We start from the raw sequence: 24,278 nt of genomic DNA, 5'->3' as shown, positions 1-24,278 counted from the left end.
AACTTTTTCTAGAAAGGGCCACAAAATGTTCTTGGTCTATTACCGAGGGCCGCAATATTTTTTACCTTAAAATGTTCGAATTTTTAACTTTTTGCTAATTTTGTTGGGGGGTATGGGGGTACCTATTTTTTGAATTTTATTTGAAACTATGGTAGAATTATTTTATTTTTTAAATTAAATCGTCAAGTCAAAACGTAAAGTAATGCACATCGGAATATGTTTTTGAATCGCAGAGTAATTTACAAAAGAGAAGGTAACGAGTTCGTTTTTTTTTGGTGCATGCTTAAATCGGTGTATTCAACTTGAAATAACAGAGAAACGATCGATTTTAGGTGTATAATGCTACCAATACCTTTTGTAGTACTTGAAAAGACTTTTAAAATGAGCAATATTAAATGTCGATTACATTCAAACTAAGCGAGATATGCTGCAAAAAATTGATGACTAATGTATTTTAAAAAAAAAATGAGAAGTATGATAAGTTAAATGCATCGTTTTTTGTACATACAATACATTTTATTATAGTGTTACTTCTATGTTCAAAAAGTTGGATGAGTATAAAATGAATGGTTTTTGAAAAAAATAGGATCATATTATAGAGCGCATTTTTAAATTTTCTTAAAAATCTTCCTTTTTCTCCATATAACTCGAAAATGATAATAAGAGATACGAAAACAAGATACTTTACAAAAACGTAGGGTTTTTTAGATAAAAATTTTGTTTTTATTTTTCATTACTGTATCTCTTATCATTTATCATTTACAAGTTACATGGAGAAAAATGAAGATTTTTAAGAAAATTTAAAAATGCACTCTCTATAATTTGATCTTATGTTTTTCAAAAACCGTTTATTTTAAACCCGTTCAACTTTTTGAACATAGAAATAGCACTGTTAAAAAAGGTATTGTATAAGGAAAACAATTCATTTAAATTATGATATAAGAGGGGTTAAATATACTTCTCATTTTTCTTAAAATCCATTAGCCATCAATTTTTTGCAGCCTATCTCACTTAGGTTGAATGTAATCGACATTTTATACTGCTCATTTTAAAGATCTTTTCAAGCACTACAAAAGGTATTGGTAGCAGTATACACCTAAAATCGACCGATTGTCTGTTATTTCAAGTTAAATACACTGATTTGAGCATGCACCAAAAAACAAACTCTTTCACCTACCATATTATCTCTTTTTGTATTATAACTAAAAGATTTATGAACGAGTCTCTTCCTTTTCTTATAAGCTAAAAAATGTTTTATATAGTTATTTTAGTTATATGCATAGTTTTTAAGGTATTCGCAAAAAACCGTCCGAAAAGGTGTCATTTTTCAATAAAAATGACCAATTTTCAACCACGAATAACTCAGAAAGTATTGAGTTTTCAAAAAAATTATACAATAGTATTAGGTTCTCTAGCGACTTCCGTGGTTATTTTGACCAAAAAATTTTGCACACACTTGAAGGGGTGGGAACCGTCATAGGGTAGACTTTGAATTAGGAGATAAGTAGAAGCTATTCCCAAAATTTCATTAAAAGCCATGCAGTGGGATATAATTCGGAGGTAATATCCTCTTCTTGCTCTCATTTACTAGCGTATAAAGCAATTTCCTCCCCTAATTCACAGCATCTTTTAAGAACCTTTTCTAAACTTAACCATCGATGATGATTGTGGTATAAGACATCAGTATGTTCTGTTTCTAACTCTTCCAAAAATGCTATGAATGCACGATGATTTAATCATATTGAACGATTACAATTAACAATATTATGTAGTTATAATTGAAACGACGTTGTCTACTTGCAAAACATTTTTGCATAACACCTGTTCTGGAAATTGTTTATGAACGTGACCTTTAAGTTTTCTTAATATTACAATATTTGCTCCTCTTAAATTTGGTGCTCCGTCGCCGCGTCGGTTGTTACTAGCGTTACCAGGTGTCCCGATTTGCGCGGGACGTCCCGATTTTCAGGGGTCTGGAAACGCGTACCGATTTGTACCTAATCGGGACACTAAATGTCCCGATTTTCACCCACGAAAACCAATTTCATGAGGACTTGCAGTGAATTTTATAACTATGTTATAAAAACAAAGCACTCCTAAAAGCGACAAAATCGAATGAAAAATATAATTTTAATAAAAAATAAATAATTTACTTAATCTACGATTTTTTTTGTAATTCCGTCTGATTATTATTATTATGGAGGATTAAATAATACAGATTATAGAAACACCTTGCACTCCAGTAAATGAACGAGAAATACGGCGATACCGTGTAATTTTCAGGATCAACTCCGAATTGCATGAAAATTTGGACGGCTTGTGCCGTTGGTTGCTTTTACTCGGAAGGTGACAGTCACCCCTAGTTGGGGGTGAAAAACCGCGCGTTTAAAATAAGTGCGGAGATGGATAAATTGACTAATGCTAAGCAATTTTAGTTCTATAGGATTTTAACTCAGTTAATACTTTTTGAGTTATTTACGATTGAAAATGTTTATTTTTCGAAAAAAATATTCTTAGCAAAAATGGAGCATAATATAACAAAATGAAAAAAATTGTGAACTCGTCAAGCTTATAGACCCAGCAAAAGCAAAGTTGTAGCTCATGAAAAAACGTTCTTATTCGTCAAATTATAAAGTCAAATATTTAAACGTGAAATAACCAAGAAATGACCAACCACTTTTCGGGAAAAACCAATTAAAACTTTTTTAATAAAGCTTTATTTTTATGTTTTAAAAAAGTTTCTAGCATCAAAAGTAAGCGAGTTATGCTCAAAATCAAGTTGGCTCCTTTTTTTTTGGTAAAAACATCGTGAAAATCTCACCCTACTTAGCACCCCAAATGAAATTAATCGTTACCGCTTTACAAACAATTTACTTTACTTATGTATTTTTTACATGATTGAAAGGGCTTGAACGAGTCAATAATCACGAGTGTATGGAAAATATGAACAGCCATATATTTTAACAAATTTTTGTCGTACAAAAAAACAAAATGAATCTATCATATTTATAAAAGCAAAACACCTACTTTTTACTCCTTGAGATTTTTAGTATCCCTAATACTTTTTGAGTTATTTTGAAAAAAGGGCATTTTTCAATATTTTAAGAAAAATTTTTTTACTATAAAATCAATTTTTTTCGAAACTTAGCATTCCCAACCGGTAAACCTTACAGATCTTATAAACAATACACATATAAAGTAAATGGTAAAGCGGTAACGATTATTTATGGTGCTAAATAGGGGGAGATTTTCAAGATTTTATTTTAACAAAAAAAGGAGCCAACTTTATTTTGAGTGTAACTCGCTTAGTTTTAATGCTAGAGACTTTTATATAAAACAAAATTAAAGATTTTTTACACTTTAACAAATTTAAATATGTTTTGCCCAAAAATTGTTTAATTTTTTGGTTATTTCAAGTTGAAAAATTCTATTTGGAATTTGACAAATAAGAACGTATTTTTGATGAGCTACAACTTTGCTTATACTGGTTTTATAGCCTTTCTACAATTTTTTTTTGCTTAAAAAAGCTACATTTTTGTTAAGAATATTTTTTTCGATAAAATTAATTCGAGTTTAAAAATTATATAGAACAAAAGTTTTTTAGAGTTAGTCATTTGATCCATTTTGGGACTTACTTTAAACGCGCGTTTTTGCCCCGAGAAGGGTTAACTGTAACTGTCACCTCCCAAGAAAAACCAACCAATGATACAATGAAACTTTGAAGTAGACAGTAAGTAGAACCTAAAACCAGATTTTCATGCAATTCGGAGTTGACTCTGAAAATTACACTCGAAAACAGTCATTTACTGGGCTATTGTTGTTTATTTGTCCCGATCTACAACCCTAAATCCCGATTTTTTTTTGCTTATGTACCGATTAAAAACAAATCGGACCTGGCAACACTAGTTGTTACACTTACTAGATGGTTACGAGTTAATTTAAAATTTTTCAAACAGTTCCTGATTAAATCAAAAATATCGTTTTCATTTGTTGAAATTTCATGGATTTCATTGAGGGACTTTATTGGTTTTTATTTTATTCAAAATTCTGTGCCGGAATCTCAAATAATTGCCCTCGTTATGTTGAAAATTTGCGGAAAAATCTCCCGCTGCGAAAGTGTCAATTAATAGCTGCATTATCTATATTTATTTATTAATATTAGCAATAAACTTTTTCCGCGGGCCGCAAAAAAATGTATAAAGGGCCGCATGCGGCTACCGGGCCGCACTTTGCCCACCCCTGCTCTAGATAGTCATGGCCGGCCTGTGTGCTGTTAGGAATCGTAACAGTAGTCTAAGGCTACGGCTCCACGGGCTGGAAATTGACGCTAGCAGTAGCCGCAAAATGAACTTAAGGTTCCGCGGAACGGAATGGGAATAGCCGAACTGAACCGACTACGCACAAGTCCTGTAGTCGGTACAGCTCGGCTATTCCTATTCCGTTCTGCGGAACCTTAAGTTCGTTTTGCGGCTACTGCTAGCGTCAATTTCCAGCCCGTGGAGCCGTAGCCTAATATACCAGACAGACCAAGAATAACGTGCTGGGTTTTGTGAAAACATGAAGCTTTGCACATTGTGCAGTCGTTCCAAATTGTTCTCGTTCTGAACAATCAACTCTAATAGATTTTCTTCTTTTTCAGTTTAAACGTTAAAGTAATCTTACTAGTACGCGATCCTCGCGGCACGATGCAGTCCCGCAAACATAGAGACTGGTGCCCGGGCATGCCTGACTGTGATCAACCCTACAATCTGTGCAGGGATTTAGTGTCTGACTATAAGGCAGCTGGCCCGCTTTTGCAGCTTTATCCAGATAGATTCAGGTGAGTACATTTGCCAAAATTATTCTAATACTTATTAAAGATTATTTATAAGACTGGTGGTGTGCTCTCTCCGCACACCACGAGTCGCTTTGGGGATTCCAAGAGGAGGAAATGTGCATAAGCGAATGGTGTTGGCCTCTGTATCGAAACTAAATACAGAGTGAGTCTGTAATTTGGAATAAATTCAATATCTCAAATAATAATTGTTTTTTAGAAAAATGCTCAGACCCGTCGATCAGTATTTCAAATTGTCCTTTTTGGCATACAATAATAATGTATACAGGGTGTCCCAATTTAGAGATATGACGTCATCGTTGATTTTCTTAAATGGCAACACTGTCATTTTGATAACTATTTTGATAGGGTGTGTAAAGCTATACGCTCTGAGCTTCGCTGGTGTCGCTCCTAGCGGATTACTAATGCAACTTTTATCGGTAATTTTTAAATTTATTATTTAATTGTTATCGCTTAAGGTGATACAGTAGCCAAAATGCGTTCCAAGATTGCGGCTATAATTTTCAATATTTTTTCGAGATATTTGGCACACGTATTCGTAATATAATAAAGAATGGCGGTACAGAGCCCAATTTGAAAAATATATTAATATGTGGAAATTACTCTGTAATTAAATACAATATTAAAAAAACGAGCCTGTACCGCCATTAAGAAGAACAAAAAAATACACTTTCTTCAAATAAACTTTTTTATCCGATGCCTAGATTTTGTGTCATTTTGGAACTACTAATGAAATAAAAAATTTTAGTAGTTCCAAAATGACACAAAATCTAGGCATCGGATAAAAAAGTTTATTTGAAGAAAGTGTATTTTTTGTTCTTCTTAATGGCGGTATAGGCTCGTTTTTTTAATATTGTATTTAATTGCAGAGTAATTTCCACATATTAATATATTTTTCAAATTGGGCTCTGTACCTCCATTCTTTATTATATTACGAATACGTGTGCCAAATATCTCGAAAAAATATTTAAAATTACAGCCGCAATATTGGAACGCGTTTTCGCTACCTGTTGATCGCTACTGTTTCTTCTTAATATTTACAACGCAAAAAAGAAATATTAATTTCTTACTTCGGGTACTTTCACAATTATCGTGTAGATGGCGCTTAGATTAATTTATAATTACATATTACGAAATATTAAAAAAACTTAAATTCAGTATTTAAAACGTAAGTAGGTATATTTAAGGTAAAAATATACACCACACCTTTGACCAACTAATATTATTTCCTATTAATGTTTTTAATTTCAATGTTTTAAATTAATCACTTTGACATTTATGTCAAATTTCCAGTAAAAGCTTACAGACTTGTCACTACTTGCGTTCGCGAATTTTTAATTATCCCCTCGACCTACGAGCTCATAGCGTATACATAACTGCAAAATTTCAAATTTTTATTCCCTACTGTAATTTGGAATAAATTCAATAATTCAAATATTAATTGTTTTTTTTTGAAAAATACTCAGACCCATCGATTAGTATTTTAAATTGTCATTTTTGACATACATTACATACCTAATAATGTATACAGGGTGTCTCAATTTAGAGATATGACGCCATCGTTGATTTTCTAAAATGGCAACACTGTCATTTTGATAGCTAGTTTGATAGGGTGTGTAAAGTTATATATAACTGCAAAATTTTAAAGTTTTATTCCCTACCATTTACAAGATAATAAAAAATAACAAAGTTATGAAAAACAAGTAATCAAATAATAATTGAATTTAATTATTTCAATTAAGCAAATGCTCATAATGTTGCCCTCAATTATTGTCAAATAATCAATGGACAACATTACGAGCCTCTTCCCATATCAGTTGGCCCAATGTAGATTGAAAAGAAAATCCAATTTTATAGAACAAAAACAAAAGTCCAGCATACCTAAACTTTTAAAGTTAATTCATCGATAATTTTTGGATTTCCATAAAAAATGTTTTAAATTAATAAAAACGATTAATTAAACAGAATAACAGCAAATTAAAAGAAAAAGGTAAAAAATGTCCAATTTTAACAAAACAAATGTAGAAGTTTATAACTTAGTGACATCCGTTTTATTTTTAATTAGATTTAAAATTCTTGGAGGCATCGCTTTTACAAAGCTTTGGCAATACTCTGGTGTAAATTAATCCCATATTTCTTGCAAGTTTTGATTCAATTCTTTGACGGACCTAGCAGGATGTTTCCTCAATGTTTTTTATTTCGCGCCACAAAGAGGCACGGAAGTTTCTCTCGGGGACAAGTCGGGACTGTTAGAAACATATTCCAGAAGGTCTCCAATCGAGTTTGGCTCTTGTGAGGTATGGCAACCTACGTCATCTCGTTGGAAGACAAAATCTTCAAAATCATCTTTCACTGATTTTAACTTGTTGAAATGATTTTGTTCCACAATCGGTAAGAGATTATTTAAAACCTTTAAATAGTATTTGCCATTTTTAAAATTCCATCAATAAAACGAAATTTTTCACTCCTTTCGCTGATATGCTGCCCCAGACCATGATAAACGTAGGAAATTTGACATTTCTGTTAAGACAGTATGGCTAAAAAGCTTTATTTTCCTGCGAATAACTCGACTCCTACTGTCTCCAATTCGACTCCAACACAAACTTCAAATATGGATTCGTCACTCCATTGTATTGCATCCCATAGTGAATTTGTCCACCATCAATGCTCTTTTGACCATTTTAACCTATCTTTCTTGTGTTGTAATGTTAAGACTGGATTTTTATTAGTTTGAGATAGAATAAAAATTGTCAAAAACAATTCGTATTGGTTTTTTCAACTTTATCAATTACTTTGTAAAAGCAAATCTTAACTTGTGGGCATTTTCGGTGACATGTTGATCTAGAAACGTGTCTTCTAACCAGCTTACTCCACACAACACTTAAATCTAGATAAATTGCACGTCGTTTTTTCACTATAATGAGTCTTAATACCCTTCGATCTGCTTCGTTAATTTTACTTTTTTTACATTTACAGGTTTTCTGATGACAAAACCTGAGGTTTTTGTATCTCCCAGCTATGTTTCTTACCCTATACTGTGACAATTGAAACTATTCGCGATTTCCGAACTGGATTTTCCAGAATTAAAAAATCTATTGATGATGGAACAAATGTTCTCATCCATAACTTTACCTCCACTCATTCCCATCGATAACTTAATCTCGACCGACAAACGGCAATAAGTTTAATAAATGTCACAAAATCTTTTTGACATTAATTGACAATTGCTTTGATATAATTTTCCACATGATTTTAATCTAATTATGAATAAATCAATGTATGTTGATGTAAGTGAATCAAAAGCCACAATTTAGCGATTTTTTATTATTGTTTAAAATAAAAAAAATATCCATGAGGGTAATGTTTTAATAAATGTTAATAAAAAACGCAATAATAATATGGAAACTTATAAAAATATGTAGATTATCATTTGTCGATGGTAATCGCCATAAACTGCAAATTCCAAAGGTGGGCCAACTGAAATGGGAAGGGGCTCGTATGTGTATTTCGACATTCCTACTGTAAATAATTTGGGAAAACTTACATAAAACATTACATTAAATAATCATAAAAATATAACACCTTTATGCTATAATACGATAGGTAATAAGTTTTGTTGTCATCGTTTAATTTCCAGCCGCCCTCAAAAACTTGGACATTTCGTTCAATCTTCGAGCAAATATTCCTTTTAACGACCACACCATTGTACTTGAATAATAATTGAAGATTAAACAACGATGATACAATCTACCTTGAGTCGGTAAAATGTTGACCTTTAAAGAGACTATTGCTTCTTGTAGATGAGAATGTTAGAAGAAGTTATTTGTAGGGGAGAGCTGTGCTGTCCCATACTGATCAAAACGAAATGTATAGCTTTGTATACTGATCAAAACGAAAAAGAAGCCACTTATAATTATAAAGATATTCGTAGATTTGAACTAATTCTTTCTTTGATTATATTATTTTTATTTAATTACATCAAGCCTTTTCGCTATAAATATAGCAAAGTTTTTGTTACTGAATTGTAAATTTTCTTGTAAAAAAAAATAAAAATATGAAAAATTCGATTTCTCTTAATAACAGCGTTGCTAAAATGATTTTAAAACAAAACTAAAAGCGTGTATGGGCTCTTTTCATTCGCCGAACTTATGCACAACGTTCAGGCATGCTTTCGATCACATTTGGTATAGTCTTGATCTACACTCTGGGCCAAAATTAACCGGCCACCTTAAAAATGGGTAATTTTTGATGTCTTATATCTCCTAAACCTGTTGTCCGATTTGAGTGATTTTTTAAATATGTTATAGCCTTATTCCTTGAAAATATCGTTATAATAATATTGTTGCTAAACAGGTAAATTTTCATTGTATACCGGGTGTATGAATCAAACTGTGTTTTTTCTTAAAGTTTGCATCACCCTGTGGAATATTCTAGCATTTGTAGAATACTGAAATTAAAACCTAACTATAGCCTCATGCTTTCTTAAGATTTTGTTGTATGACGGATTCGCTTATGTTGGATAATAAAAAAGTTAGGTGCTTTAACAACTAGTCATGTTTTTTATCAATACAGGGTGTTTTTAAAAAATTTGGCAAAGTTTAAGGGGTAATTCTGCATGAAAAACTAATGATAGTTTGCTTTATAACTTACATATGTCCGCAAATGCTTCGTTTCCGAGATAGGGGGTGTTGAAATTTTTCTGACAAACTGACGATTTATTTATTGCTTTACATCCGGTTGAGATATGCAAATGCAATTTGGTGGGTTTTATGATGTAGTTGTTGCCTATTTTTTGACATACAATTAAGAATTTAATATTCACCATGGCGCACATACGGGTAATATGAGCCATCATATTACCGGTATGCGCGCCAATGGTGAATATTAAATGCTTAATTGTATGCCAAAAAATGTGCAATAACTACGTATTAAAACCCACCAAATTTCATGTGCATGTCTCAACCGGCTATAAAGTAATAAATCGTCAGTTTGTCAGAAAAATTTCAACACCCACTATCTCGGAAACTAATAATTTGCGGACATAAGTTTATAAAGGAAACTGTCATTATTTTTTCATACCGAATTACCCCTTAAACTTTTCCAATTTTTTTTTAAAAACATCCTGTATTGATAAAAAATATGTCTAGTTGTTAAGAGGAAACAGTAGCGATCAACAGGTAGCAAGTACGCGTTCCAAGATTGCGGCTGTAATTTTGAATATTTTTTCGAGATATTTGGCACACGTACCTATTCGTAATATAATAAAGAATGGCGGTACAGAGCAAAATTTGAAAAATATATTAATATGTGGAAATTACTCTGTAATTAAATACAATATTGAAAAACGAGCCTGTACCGCCATTAAGAAGAATAAAAAAATACACTTTCTTCAAATAAACTTTTTTATCCGATGCCTAGATTTTGTGTCATTTTGGCACTACTAAAATTTTTTATTTAATTAGTAGTTCCAAAATGACACAAAATCTAGGCATCGGATAAAAAAGTTTATTTGAAGAAAGTGTATTTTTTTGTTCTTCTTAATGGCGGTACAGGCTCGTTTTTTTAATATTGTATTTAATTACAGAGTAATTTCCACATATTAATATATTTTTCAAATTGGGCTCTGTACCGCTATTCTTTATTATATTACGAATACGTGTGCCAAATATCTCGAAAAAATATTCGAAATTACAGCCGCAATCTTGGAACGCGTTTTCGCTACCTGTTGATCGCTACTGTTTCCTCTTAAAACAAATAACTTTTTTATTATCCAACATAAGCGAATCAATCAACCAACAAAATGTTGAGAAAACATTAGGCTTTCACATGAGGCATGAGGCATATACAATAAAAATTTACCTGTTTAGCAACAATATTATTATAACGATATTGTCAAGGAATAAGGCTATAACATATTAAAAAAATCACTTAAATCGGACAACAGGTTTAAGAGATATAAGATATCAAAAATGACCCATTTTTAAGGTGGCCGGATAATTTTGGCCCAGAATGTAGTTGTTCTCATTCTTCCACAAGAACTTCCTCGACATGTTGTAGGTTTCTTATTGGCTGACGATCCTTCAAGCGCTTCCCGAGTGTATCCCAAATGTGTTCAATGGGATTTAAATCTGAACTCCTTGCTGGCCACTACATAACGTGAATATTGTGGGTAGACAAATAATTTTTGTACTATCCTGGCCACGTGCGGTCTTGCATTATCTTGTTGAAGGATAAATTCTGGTCCCATATTTTCAACAAATGGGACAATATGTGGTCCAAGAAATTCGTTAATGTACCGCTCTGGCATCATCTATAATAACTACTAGGTCAGAGCGGCCATTTAAAGTTATCCTACCCTAAACCATAATTGAACTTCCTCCAAAAGCCTGGGTTTCTTGAATTGTGAAATCAAAAAGCGCTCGCCTGGTCTTCTTCAGACTAACACGTCCGTCAACATGGTTTAAAAGAAATCTGGACTCGTCAGTGAACATCGCGTTACTCCGTTGTGTCTTGGTCCAATTCATGTGTTCTTCTGCAAACAAGCGTCTGGCTGTACGATGTGCAGGCGTCAAAGGAGATACTCTAGCTGGCCTTTTTGCATTCAACCCATGTTTGTGAAGCCGATTACGTATAGTTTGAGTATTTACTCTTGTACCCGTAGTTTCTACCAACTCATTTTGTTTTGTAGCGTTAGAGCAGTACTTCGATGATCTTTAACAGCCCATAGTTGTAAAAGTCGATCCTCTCTAGCTGTAGTCGTCCTTGCACGAAGCGTATAAGATTGTCTTCTAAAATAACTCCATACATTTCATGTCTGGTCCAGGCTCTATTTATGGCAGCACGACTAACATTTAACATTTCTGCTGTACGGCGTCTTGAGTAACCTTCTTGAATTAAAGTTATTGCCCTATAGATCAATAAATGACCGTTTTGGAGTGTAATTTCCAGGGGCAACTCCGAATTGCATGAAAATTTGGATTTAGGTTCTACTTACCCTCCACTTTAAAGTTGAATTTGTGCCGTTGGTTGCTTTTACTTGGGGGGTGACATTTACCCCTTCTCGGTGGGTGAAAAACGCGTGTTTAAAATAAGGCCGGAAATGGATAAATTGACTTATTTTAAGCACCTTTTGTTGTATAAAGTTTTTTACGTTAGTCAATACTTTTCGAGGTATTCGCGATTTAAAATGTTGATTTTTCGACAAAAAAACTACGTTTTCAGACAGTTTTTCCCAAATAACCCAAAAAGTAAATATTTTATCGAAAAACATATTTTTGACAAATTTGAGTAGAAGCAAAGTTGCTCATGAAAAATACGTTCTTACTCGTCTAATTCCAAATCGAATAATTCAACGCAAAATCACCGAAGAAAAAAACGTTTTTCGGGAAAACCTTATTAACATTTTTAAAGTACATATAGAAAAAAAGCTTATTATTTGTTTTTTACAAAAATTTACAGCATCAGAAATAAACGAGTTACACTGAAAAAAAAAGTTTGTCCCTTTTTTTTGGTAAAAAAAATCGTGAAAACTTCCCTTTATTTAGCACCCTAAATGAAATTAATCGTTTGGCTTTACCATCTATTTTAACTGTATGTGTATTGTTTATATGATCTGTAATTTTGATTGGTTTGAAGTGCTTATTTCTGAAAACATTTGGTTTTATAGTAAAAAAAAATTTCTAAAAATTTTTGAAAAATTTCATTTTTTCAAAATCACTTAAAAAGTATTAGTGATATGAAAAATCTTAAAGAGTAAAAAAATGTAGGTTTTGCTATTATAAATAAGCTAGTTTTATTTTGTTTCTCCGTAAGAAAAAAATTGGTTAACATATGGCTGTTCAAAATTTGCATACACTCGTGATTAGTGACCCATTCAAGCTTTCTCAATTATAACCATTTCAGAAATAAACACTTTAAACCGGTGAGACTGACAGATCATATAAAAAATAGATAGGTAAGTAAATTGTTTGTAAAGCGGTAGCGATTCATTTCATTTGGAGAGCTAAACACGGCGAGATTTTCATTATCTTTTACAAAAAAAGAGGGCCAACTTTATTTTGAGCGTAACTTGTCTATTTTTAATGCTAAAACTTTTGTTAACAATTACAACAAAGCTTTTTATAAACACTTTAAAAAAGTTTAAATGGGTTTTTCCCGAAAAGTGCTTAATTTTTCGGTGATTTCACCTTAAAATATTCGATTTGGAATTAGACGAATAAGAACCTATTTTTTTATCTACACTAAACTATAAACTAAAACTATTACAACTTTGTTTTTATTTGATTGATAGACTTTACTGATACACCATTTTTTTGGGTTTTTTATAAGCTACACTTTTGCTAAGGATATTTTTCTCGATAAAATATTTATTTTTTGAGTTATTTGCGAAAAACCGTCTGAAAACGTAGTTTTTTTTGTCGAAAAATCAACATTTTCAATGGCAAATAACTCGAAAAGTATTGACTTACGTAAAAAACTCTATAGAACAAAAGTTGCTTAAAATTAGTAAATTTATCCATTTCCTGTCTTATTTTGAACGTATGTTTTTCCACCCCCGAGAAGGGGTGACTGTCACCCCCCAAGTAAAAGCAACCAACGGCACAATTTCAGCTTTGAAGTGGAGGGTAAGTAGAACGTAAATCCAAATTTTCATGCAATTCGGAGTTGACCCTGAAAATTACACGGTATCGCCAAATTTCCCGTTCATTTACTGGGCTACTAGAAATTTGAATATCTGTGGGATACACTCTGTACCTTCGAGGCTTTCCAAGCACATCAAAATCCATCTTTAATTCTTAACAACTTTAACGTACAAATATCGACAGAAATTCAATGACGGAATGAACGTGATTCCAAAATGTTATCAAGTTTTGCTTTTTTATTGAATACGAGAAAAACGATGATAAGAAACATGTGTTTTTCTTTCATTTATAAAAACTATTACATATGTTTCTACTGGGTGGACGTACATTAAGTTCCTACCAAATAGACCAAGAGGCAGCGCTGAAAAATCTCTTTGAATTTACTAAAGCTAGATTTTTCACAGTTGATTACTGTGAGTGTGTAGAGAAACATACTGCGGTCGGTCAAGCGAAACGAGAGGGTATCAAAGTTGCTTTCCTACGAAGGTAATTAATTCCATTTACTAAGGCTGAAAATCAGTACACACATTCTAAATTAAATATAAATTAAAGTTATTGTAGTCGGTCAGCTGTATGGTCGATTGAGGAAATGAAGCATTTTGGCTCGCAATTTTTTTGTCCAGCATGGATTTACTTGAACTTTTCACATAAGGTAGGGAATAGTCCAAGGATCATTTTCTGTATCATGCCGCTATCATACGCTAAAACCTTGGGGATGGTCACCACCCCATCTCGGGGGTGGGAATCTTTTATTACATTTTAACCATGTAATTCGATGGAAAGAGTGATTCTAAGAAAAACATGTTTTTTTGCATTTTTTTCGTAAAACTAATATTTTTTGAGTTATTCGCGCTTGAAAATAACAGTTTTTCGACGAAAAAATCGACTTTTTTAGAGAGTTTTTTGAGAATACCTCGAAAAATATTCTATATATTTTTGGCGATAAAAAGTTTCTTCAAAAATGATTTTGTAGGATTTTTAAAGAGCTATAAGACTGTGTAAATTAAATTCTGTAAGATCCCTTAGTTTTTAATTGGGACGGGTTTAAAGGGCTCGAATAAGGGGGTATTTACTGGTAAATAGAGGTTTTAAACAGGTATATCTGGCTAACTGTTCACTGTAATGAAAATCTATGCACAGGGTAAATTTAGTCATTAAAATAGCTACAATTTAGTAGTTTATAATTTTTTTCGTTTTATTTATTTAGCGTATGGCTTAAGTATATCACAGAATATATTTAGATTTATGCATTATACAATGCATCACAAACAGATGTCCAATTTTTTTATATATTCGATTGACCCTTCGGTTGCCATTACAAAGTCTATAGGGTCGCCTGTGTATGCTCTGCGTGGGCAGTCCTGAACAATGTGACTGATCGTCTGTCTTGCAGCGCCGCAGTCACAAGAAGGCGAGGGGAGTTTACCCCATCTGTGGAGGGAGTCGGCGCATCTTCCACAGTTTGTTCGAATTCGATTAAGGGCTGCCCAAATCTTACGGGGACGTTCAAATTCGCCAGGTTTCCCTATGATGTCCGGTAGACTATGGTAATGCGGATCTGTCCTACTTTCCCAATCTTCTCTCCATCGGGTATTTAAGTCAAAGTTGGATTGCTGCAGCGCTTGAGCAGATTGTAGAGGGGGTAACCTGGATCGGAGACGGTTTCCAAGTATATCGGGGATGTCGTTGTGGACTAGAAGCTGGCGACTGTCCATTATTTTGTTATATTCTTTAACCAATGCATGTTCGCGGCATTTTTTTCGTATCTTCAGTATTTTCGGAGATATTTTGAAGTAAAAGGTGAAAAATACCAAATTGCAAAAAATAAATTTTTCTTTAAACTCCAATTTTTCCAAAATTAGTAATTTTAAATAGGTCAAACTCCTTGAGTGTATTGATAATATAAATATAAAAGGAACTACAGAAAGGTGAAGACCAATTTTGAATTAGGAAGGTAGTTAGGGGGTTGTTTTCACTTATTTTTTCGTAGAAAAAAGCAGCTACCGACATTTTTTTGATTATAAGTCGCTTAATTTTCATGCTAGAAACTTTTTATTATTATTTTTAAAGGTCTAATTGTATACTTGAAAAAAGAATATGTAAGTTTTCCTCGAAAAATGCAAATTTTTCCCATTATTTGGCGTTGAATATTTCAAATTATGCACTTGACGAGAAAAGGTAACCTTTAACATGCCTTATATCGGTTTGTATTGGTCTTAAAGATATTATTGGAAAAGACTTTGGTTTGTGTTACTAAAAGATACAATTTTGATATCTACAGTTTTTTTGATTAAATGCATATTTTTCGAGGTATACTCAAAAAACCCTCTAAAAAAGTCGATTTTTTCGTCGAAAAACTGTTATTTTCAAGCGCGAATAACTCGAAAAATATTAGTTTTACGAAGAAAATGTAAAAAACATTGTTTTCTTAGAAACAATTTTTCCATCAAATTACATGGTTAAAATGTAATAAAAAATGCCCACCCTCGAGATGGGGTGGCAACCACCCTTAAGCCGATGCCGCACTGCAGGATGCTAGATGGTGGCTTGGAGGGTGGATCTTAAAGGTGGATGGTGGAGGGTCGCTGCATCCTGGACGCAGTGAAAGAGTGAAATGAAGTCAGAAGTCAGTATCCAACTGACTGCTGAGGAATCGTTTGTTTCATTTGTTACGTTACATTTGGTTTGTTTTTTTAGCATATCGTCATATAAGAGGTAAAACTCACTCACTAAACTTTTCAGAAAGTGGAGAAAAATCGACTTAAAGGCAAAAATTGTTTTTTAAATTCACCTGACTTGAATATTGGATTTTTTTTTTAATGCAACTGCAAAGAATAAATAAAACAGATATTTTAAGCCATGTTTCGTCACATAGTGGGTCTGCTGGGTCCCAAATGGCCCTTCTTTTATACACAGCACAGCTTTCATCCATAGTAGGGTGGTGCGAAAAAAGTCAAGTTGATAATCCCGTATCGCTGTAGTGCGGAAAAGTTGCAATTGGTAATTACAAGAAAAACAAAACAAAAATTATTAAAATTGGACTTTATCTTCCGATCCCGCAACGGGCCTAAAGATTATGAAAAAAAATTAAATTTTAACTTTTCTTCGGAAATTTTTATTTATCCTCCATGTACGTTTTATTTATCGCTATAGTAAAATTTATTTACAGTTTGCATGGTTAAGTAATGAAAACAACAGTTTTACGCATCTGACGAATATCTTCCGATCCCGCAAGGTCAATCAAAATCTATAAATATTTGAAATGTTCGATGATTTTGATAAATTAAAAAACATTTAGTTATCTCATTTTTCTCCTACATTGTGAAGTTTTTCGCTTGTTTATATATTGTATGACAATACTTTAACAACCCAGAACTCACAAAGAGGAGGTGGTTGCCCTTCTAGCTCCACACACACCCTTCTCTCCAACCAACCAATGAGTGTGATTTTTACATTATTTACATAGTAAATTTCTTTTTCATGCTTGTATCCAGCTTTTAAACGTCAACTTTGTATTGTAATTTGGTGGTAGAATCTGGCAGCATGGACCTTGATTTAAGTGTTGCCCTTATGAATCCATCTCTTGATTGTGGCCCACATACATTAGACCAGGGGTGACCAACTTAATCGGACTCGAGATCTACTGTCTGCCTTTCTAATTCTCTGGGATCTACTGACTAAGAATTTTTGTAATATTTAGGACGGGAATAGATAGGTAGGTAGATAATTTTTTCTTGCCATCGATCGACTGACCTAGGGGTCGCGATCGACGGGTTGGCCTCCCCTGCATTATACGATACTTCCGTGACTAACTTTAGGCACCTCTCATCAGCTTGCGTATGTCAGGGATAGTTTTGTACACTCTAGTCTGGGTATGTCGTCCGATGTAATGCAAGAACATATACCTTCATTTGACACTTCGAAGAAGTGGTGGAGAAGATAGTTTTGCAACAGTCTGCAATAGTTTTGCAACATTATACTCCAGTCTATTATTTCAGTTTAGTCCCGTGCTTCAAAATTTCAAGTAGTAGGGAGAAAGGAAACACATTAGAGAGCTAGGGTTAAAGAGAGTGTTAAAAGCCGGATATACTAAAGCCAAGAGCAAACGCATTATAAATTTCATCCCTCCTACTTTAAATTTTGAAGCACAGGACTACACTGAAGTATTAGATTGGAATGTTGCAAAACTATCTTCTCCACCAGTTCTTCAAAGCGTTTCAAATGAAGATATAAGTTCCTACATTAATATATCAGGTAACACGCCAGAATGTACAAAACCATCCCTGTCATACGCAAGCTGTCTAGCGGTACGTAGAGTTGGTCACGGAAGTATCGTCTAATGTATGTGGGACCCAATCAAGAGATGGATTCATCAAGGCAACACTTAAATCAAGGTCCATGCTGCCAGATTTTACCACCAAATCAAAATTCAAAGTTGACGTTTAAAGCTGGATACAAACAAATGAAAAAGAAATGTACTATGTAAATAATGTAAAAACCATACACTCATTGGTTGTATGGAGAGAAGGGTGTGGGTGGAGTAAAAAGTGTAACCACCTTCTTGTTGTGAGTTCTGGGTCGTTTAAATATTATTGTACAATATATAAACAAGCGAAGAGCTTCACAATGTAACAGAAAAATGAGATAACTAAATGTTTTTTAATTTATCAAATTCATCATCAATTTCAAATTTTTATAGATTTTGATTCACCTTGCGGGATCGGAAGAGATTCGTTAAGTGCGTAAAACTATTGTTTTTATTACTCAACCATGCAAACTGTAAATAAATTTTACTATAGCGATAAATAAAATGTACATGAAGAATAAAAAAAAAATTTCAAAAAAAAAGGTAAAATTTCATTTTTTTCATAACCTTTAGGCCCGTTGCGGGATCGGAAGATAAATTCCGATTTGAATAATTTTTGTTTTTCTTGTAATTACCAATCGCAACTTTTCCGCACTATAGCGATACTGGATTATCAATTTGACTTTTTTCGCACCACCCTAATCCATAACGAGGCTACCCGGATGGATTATCAAACACGACTGATATGGGTGGATAGACGCCTGGCGGACCACCGGGTGGGTAGATGGTAGTGGGAGGCCACTGCGGCTACCGTCGTTGTATTATTCGTGGTGTAAGTAGCTGGATGGTCGCCAGGCGGGTATCTACCATCCACCATCCTAGCAAACTTCCTGCACTGCGGCATCGGCCTTAAGGTTTTAGCGTATGATAGCGGCATGATATAGAAAATGATCCTTGAACTATTCCCTACCTTATGTGAAAATTTCAAGTAAATCCATGCTGGACGAAAAAATTGCGAGCCAAAATGCTTCATTTCCTCAATCAACTATTGGGGCCGACCGAGCGGCCTTAGTAAATGGATTAAATTACCTACGTAGGAAAGCAACTTTGATACCCTTTCAGTAACCCCTATTCTACGTTTCGCTTGACCGACCGCAGTATGTTTCTCTACACACTCACAGTAATCAACTGTGAAAAATCTAGCTTTAGTAAATTAAAAGAGATTTTTCAGCGCTGCCTCTCCCTCTATAATGCAATAAACAATTTACATTAAATTAAGTTAGTGGCTCCCTTTTTGTTTTGATCAGTGTATTTTTGATAATAATGACAAATTCGTGTTTTTCTTTGGCATGTCCTTCGTTGGATCAGGGGCGGCCCGTCGGGGTAGGCAAGGTAGGCGCCGCCTACCCTCTTCAAATGTAGTACAATAATATAAATTATTAATATAAATTACTTATTTCAAAATTGTAATTTATAAATTTTGACACAATATCTACAATAAAATAGCAAAAATTATCCAAATTATTTTTAAAAATATCCAAAAAAATTTCTCCGTAGTTATAATTATTGTACGCTCCTTGTAGTATCAGTAGTACTGTATAGATTCTATATTCTCCTTGGTCAGGCACTCGGGAACGTAGCCTGAAATAGAACGACGCCAATACCGAATTGACGTGCGATCTCTCTCTGTTTACGCGAGCAGGCCTGCTGCAGGCCGGCGGATTTTGAACGGGCGGATAGGCACAGAGTCTTATAGCCGGACCTACAAAATTTTATCAAATCAGTTGCTTCTCTTGTGTCTTGTGAAACTGTTTTAAAATAATTGTTTTTTGATTTTGGCTGTTATTAGTAGGTTAAGTATTGAATAAAACTAGGTAGGACAATTTAAATTTGTTTATGAAAACTGAATAATGTGTTATTAGATTATATAGATAATTAAAAATTTAAAGCGAGGTTAATTGTTAACTTATTAATTTATTCGAATAGTAAATTATTATTTGATACATAAATAAAATAAGTAATATTTGACGTTGTTGAAACGTAGGTGTGTTAGTTTTATTGGTGGAAAAACTTTAGTCATCGAATATGAATATTTTAAACGATGTAATATGCAGTTTGATCGAGACACCTTTTTCAAGGCGCCAAAATCAAGAAAGATTAGTAATTATTTCAATGGGCCGGCCTTTACAAAATTTAACAATTTTATCCACAGATAAGACAAAAGACAATCAACCATTTTCGAGATCGTTTAAAACAATATGGTATGAAAATCATAAATGGCTAAGCGGAAGTTATTTTAAAAATTCACTTTTCTGTTGGCCTTGTCTGTTGCTCTCAAATTTGAAGCAAAATGTTTGGGTGAGTCAGGGATATTCAGATTTGAAAAATTTATCAGCTAGTGTAAAAAAACATGAATCTTCGAAAGAACATTTAAACAATTGCTTAGATTTAAAACGGTTAGAAAAAAATAACCAAACTACTGACAGTGCTTTCGCTGGACATATTTCTCTATCTAATAAGATATATAATGAAGAAGTTGAAAAAGATTGAAGAAGTTGAAAAAATTGATGTTACAATTCTTTTAGCAAAACAAGAACTTACATTTCGCGGTCGTGATAAGAGCCATAATTCTTCAAACATGGGTAATTTTAAAGAAATTTTTAATTTAGTAGTTAAACGCGATCAGGAAATCCAGGATCATGTTAAAAAATAGAAGGGGTGTTCACGGGTTTGTCAAAAACAATACAAAATGATTTAATAGATTGTCTTGCCGATTACGTAAAAAATGCAATTTCAACAGAAATTAATGAAAGTCAATTTTTTTCTATACTAGCTGACGATACTACTGATATAACCGAAAAATCACAGTGTACTTTAACAATCCGTTTTGTTAACAAAGTTGGTCAGGTAACAGAAAGATTTTTAGGGGTTTTTGATGTTAGCGATAATAGATCTGCAGACGCTCTATATAGTTTAATTTCAAACGTGCTTGAGCCATATGATTACAAAAATAAATTAATTGCTCAATTTTACGATGGTGCAAGTGTAATGGCTGGCTCTTTAAACGGATTACAATCAAAAATTAAAGTAGATGCTCCAAAAGCAATTTTTACACATTGTTGCGCTCATAGATTACATTTAGTATTGCAAGACGGCTCAAAATGTATTACAAACTGTAGGATATTTTTTGTCGCCTACCCGAAGTATATGTGTAGCCTACCCGCATACTGAGGTCACAAGCCGCCACTGCGTTGGATTCAATTTACTAAGCAGATTATGATCCAAAACATATATGTACAATTGATTGAGAATTTAGAGATCAAAATAGCACATCCGTTTTCTTTCATTATAAAAAATAAAATTAGTAAAAATGGTATTTGTCTCTGTTTAACGTAAACACTGTTATTATTTGAGAGATATAATAACAGTAGGGAGCGATATTCCTGAAAAACAGGGCGTAGAAGTCCCTCAGGGAGTTTTATCGGGCATACATGTTAATTTTGTTTGTCAGATATTTATCTTCGATGTATTTGGTAAATAATAATAGTATAAGTTGATTAAATATAGCAGGATTTTAATTTAATTAATATTATCTATATGAGTTTATAGACTAAGAGCCGTTAAAATTTGCTAATAATTTTAGACACCGTAAGAGTCTAGTAGAACCTAAAGGAAAACCCACAAGGAAAAAGTTTTCCTGTAGTTGGCTGTATACCATATAATACAAAAAACGACATCTTTATAAAAGGTATATATTTAAAAATCCCTAAAAAGGGCTACATCACCGAAACTAGTTTTCGATTGAATGACCAATCGTCATCAGTGCTTACGTTATCTAACATGCTAACCACCAAAATACAATATTATAAAAATATATGGGTAAAAACTCGTTTAAAAGTGATCCGTCAAGGAAACATAGTACGCCAGGGAAATAAGACAAAAATATACCATGTTCGGGACACTTGAGCAGCCAGGTTGCAAATGGGTTTTTTGGGTACTATATACCTAATTACATTATAAATACAAAAATGTCCGTCACAGTTTGGACGAGAAATTTAGTTATTATTTCGTTTAAATCGTTACAGATAAAAATTATCTGTAATTAAATATCTTATTTATAATATTTTTCTTTTAGTAGATGAGCCAAGGTTTAAAATAGCGCTTTTTGAATTTATTTTGGTCCGATCATTTTGTTGCTTCGAATATTGCAAAATAAAACTAAAATTTCGAAAATAAAAAATTTGCTATAACTTTTGCGAAAATGAATTTAAGACTTTCATATTGCATGAAAAGTTTAGTCAAACAGTCCACATAATGCACAAAAAATTTAAGACGATTCGTCAATTAGTGTAAATTTTATTCACTTTGTTTATTCCAAAAGAGCTTTTTTTTTCGCAATGTTATTGTTCGGAAAATAATAATGATATAGCAATTCTGTGGAAAAACATGAAAGAAGAATAGTCATATTTTCAACGCATGTAAAAAAATCGTTAAAAAGTCATTTTTATCACTCCGAAAACCTTTTACTAAAATAGAGTCTTTTTTGGCTTATAAACAATTTGAATAACTTTGTTCATATTGACTGTATAGTCCATTCTTTCACGGTTTTTGCTCTAAATTTTAAAGAACCGCTTGGATTGACATGAAATTTGGCATGCGTATAGCTTACATGTCAAAGAAAAAAAGTGATATTGTGCCGATGTGTGCTTTTGCCCTGGGGGTGACTTTCACCCCCTCTTGGGGGTGAAAAATTATATGTCCAAATTAAGTCCGGAAATGGGTAAACTAACTAATCTCAAGTAACTTTTGTTCTATAGAGCTTTTTCGCCAAGTCCACACTTTTCGAGTTATTTGCGAGTGAATATGTTCATTTTTCAACAAAATAACCACATTTTTAGACGGTTTTTCGCAAATAACTCAAAAAGTAAGTATTTTGTCCAAAAAAATGTTCTTAGCAAAAATATAGCCTATAAAAAAGTAAAAAAGATGGTGTACGCGTTATGTCTCTGGATCTCGTAGAACTAGAGTTATAGCCAATGAAATATAGATCCATATTCACCAAATTTCAAATAGAATACTTCGACGTGAAATATCGAAAAAATTAAGTACTTTTTGGGGAAAACCCATTATAACTTTTTTAAAGTGTTTAAAAAAAGATTTATTTCTGTTTTTACAAAAAATTTCGTAACATTAAATTTAAGCAAGTTACGCTCAAAATAAAGTTGGTCCTTTTTGTTTTTGCAAAAAAAAATCGGGAAGACCAACCCCTAATTAGCAACTTAAATGAAATTAATCGTTACCGCTCCACAAATTATTTTACTTATGTTGTGTTTATATGATCTGTAAGTTTCATCGATTCAAAGTGCTTATTTTTGAAAAAATTTGGTTTCAAAGTAAAATTTTTAAAAATTTAAATTTTGAAAAAAATGCTTTTTTTCAAAATAACTTAAAAATTGTTAGAGATACCAAAAATCTCGAAAAACAAAAAAAGTCAGATTTGCTTTTCTGAATATCATGTATTTTTTGTTTTTCTGTTAGACAAAAATTGATTAAGATTTGGTGTTTCTAAATTTGCATACATTCGTGATCAGTGACTCGTTCAACCCCTTTTAACTACAGCCCTTTCAATAGTAAGAACTTTGAACCGATGAAACTTACAGATCATATAAACAATATATACACGAGTCAAGAAACTTGTGAAGTCGTAACGATTAAGTTCATTTAAGATACTAATTAGGGGGTGATTTTCTCGATTTTTTTACCAAAACCAAAAGGGACTAACTTTATTTTGAGCGTAACTTGTTTAATTTTGATGCTAGAAATTTTTTTTATAAAACAAAAATGAAGCTTTTTTTAAACACTTTAAATAAGTTGTAACGAGTTTTCCCCGAAATGTGCTTCATTTTTGGTTATTTCACGTTAAAGTATTCCATTTGGAATTTGACGAATATGAACCTATTTTTCATTAGCTATAACTCTGCTTCTACTAGGTGTAGAGACATGATGTATACACCATTTTTTTAAATTTTTTACAGGCTATATTTTTGCTAAGAATGTTTTTCGACGAAATACTTACTATTTGAGTTATTTGCGAAAAACCGTCTAAAAGCGTGGTTATTTTGTTGAAAAAATGAACATATTCACTGCCAAATAACTCGAAAAGTATTGACTTAGTAAAAAAACTCTATAGAACAAAAGTTACTTAAAATTAGCCAGATTATCCATTTCCTGACTTTCTTTGGACGAATATTTTTTCACTCCCAAAAGGGGGTGAAAACCACCCCCAGGGCAAAAGCACATATCGGCACAATATCATTTTTTTTCTTTGACTTGTTACCTATGTGTATGCCAAATTTCATGTCAATCCAAGCGGTTCTTTAAAATTTAGAGGTTTTGCAATATTTTACCGTTAAAGAACGGGCTAGTAGGCTAAAACTACAATGGGATTTGAAAAACTGGTATTTTTATACGAATTTTCAAAGAAAAACTTTTTGCC

General features: G+C 32.7%; 2 protein-coding genes across 4 annotated transcripts in view; both read left to right on the top strand.

Annotated features, from left to right (window-relative positions):
* The window catches only part of LOC126890563 (cilia- and flagella-associated protein 251-like), a 438,236-nt gene that overhangs the window by 67,045 nt on the left and 346,913 nt on the right, over nucleotides 1-24,278 (top strand). The window lies entirely within an intron of this gene.
* The window catches only part of LOC114328247 (carbohydrate sulfotransferase 4-like), a 59,656-nt gene that overhangs the window by 27,728 nt on the left and 7,650 nt on the right, over nucleotides 1-24,278 (top strand). The window contains exon 2 of the mRNA XM_028277039.2: nucleotides 4,640-4,819. Within this exon, the coding sequence (XP_028132840.1) occupies nucleotides 4,640-4,819 (180 nt within the window). The remainder of the gene's footprint in view (nucleotides 1-4,639; nucleotides 4,820-24,278) is intronic.

The sequence above is a fragment of the Diabrotica virgifera genome, chromosome 8 (genome assembly GCF_917563875.1).
Source record: "Diabrotica virgifera virgifera chromosome 8, PGI_DIABVI_V3a".
In the NCBI taxonomy this organism is placed as follows: Eukaryota; Metazoa; Arthropoda; class Insecta; order Coleoptera; family Chrysomelidae; genus Diabrotica; species Diabrotica virgifera.
The sequence above is the reverse complement of the archived record's forward strand: the minus strand, read 5'-3'. Positions and strand labels throughout refer to the sequence as shown.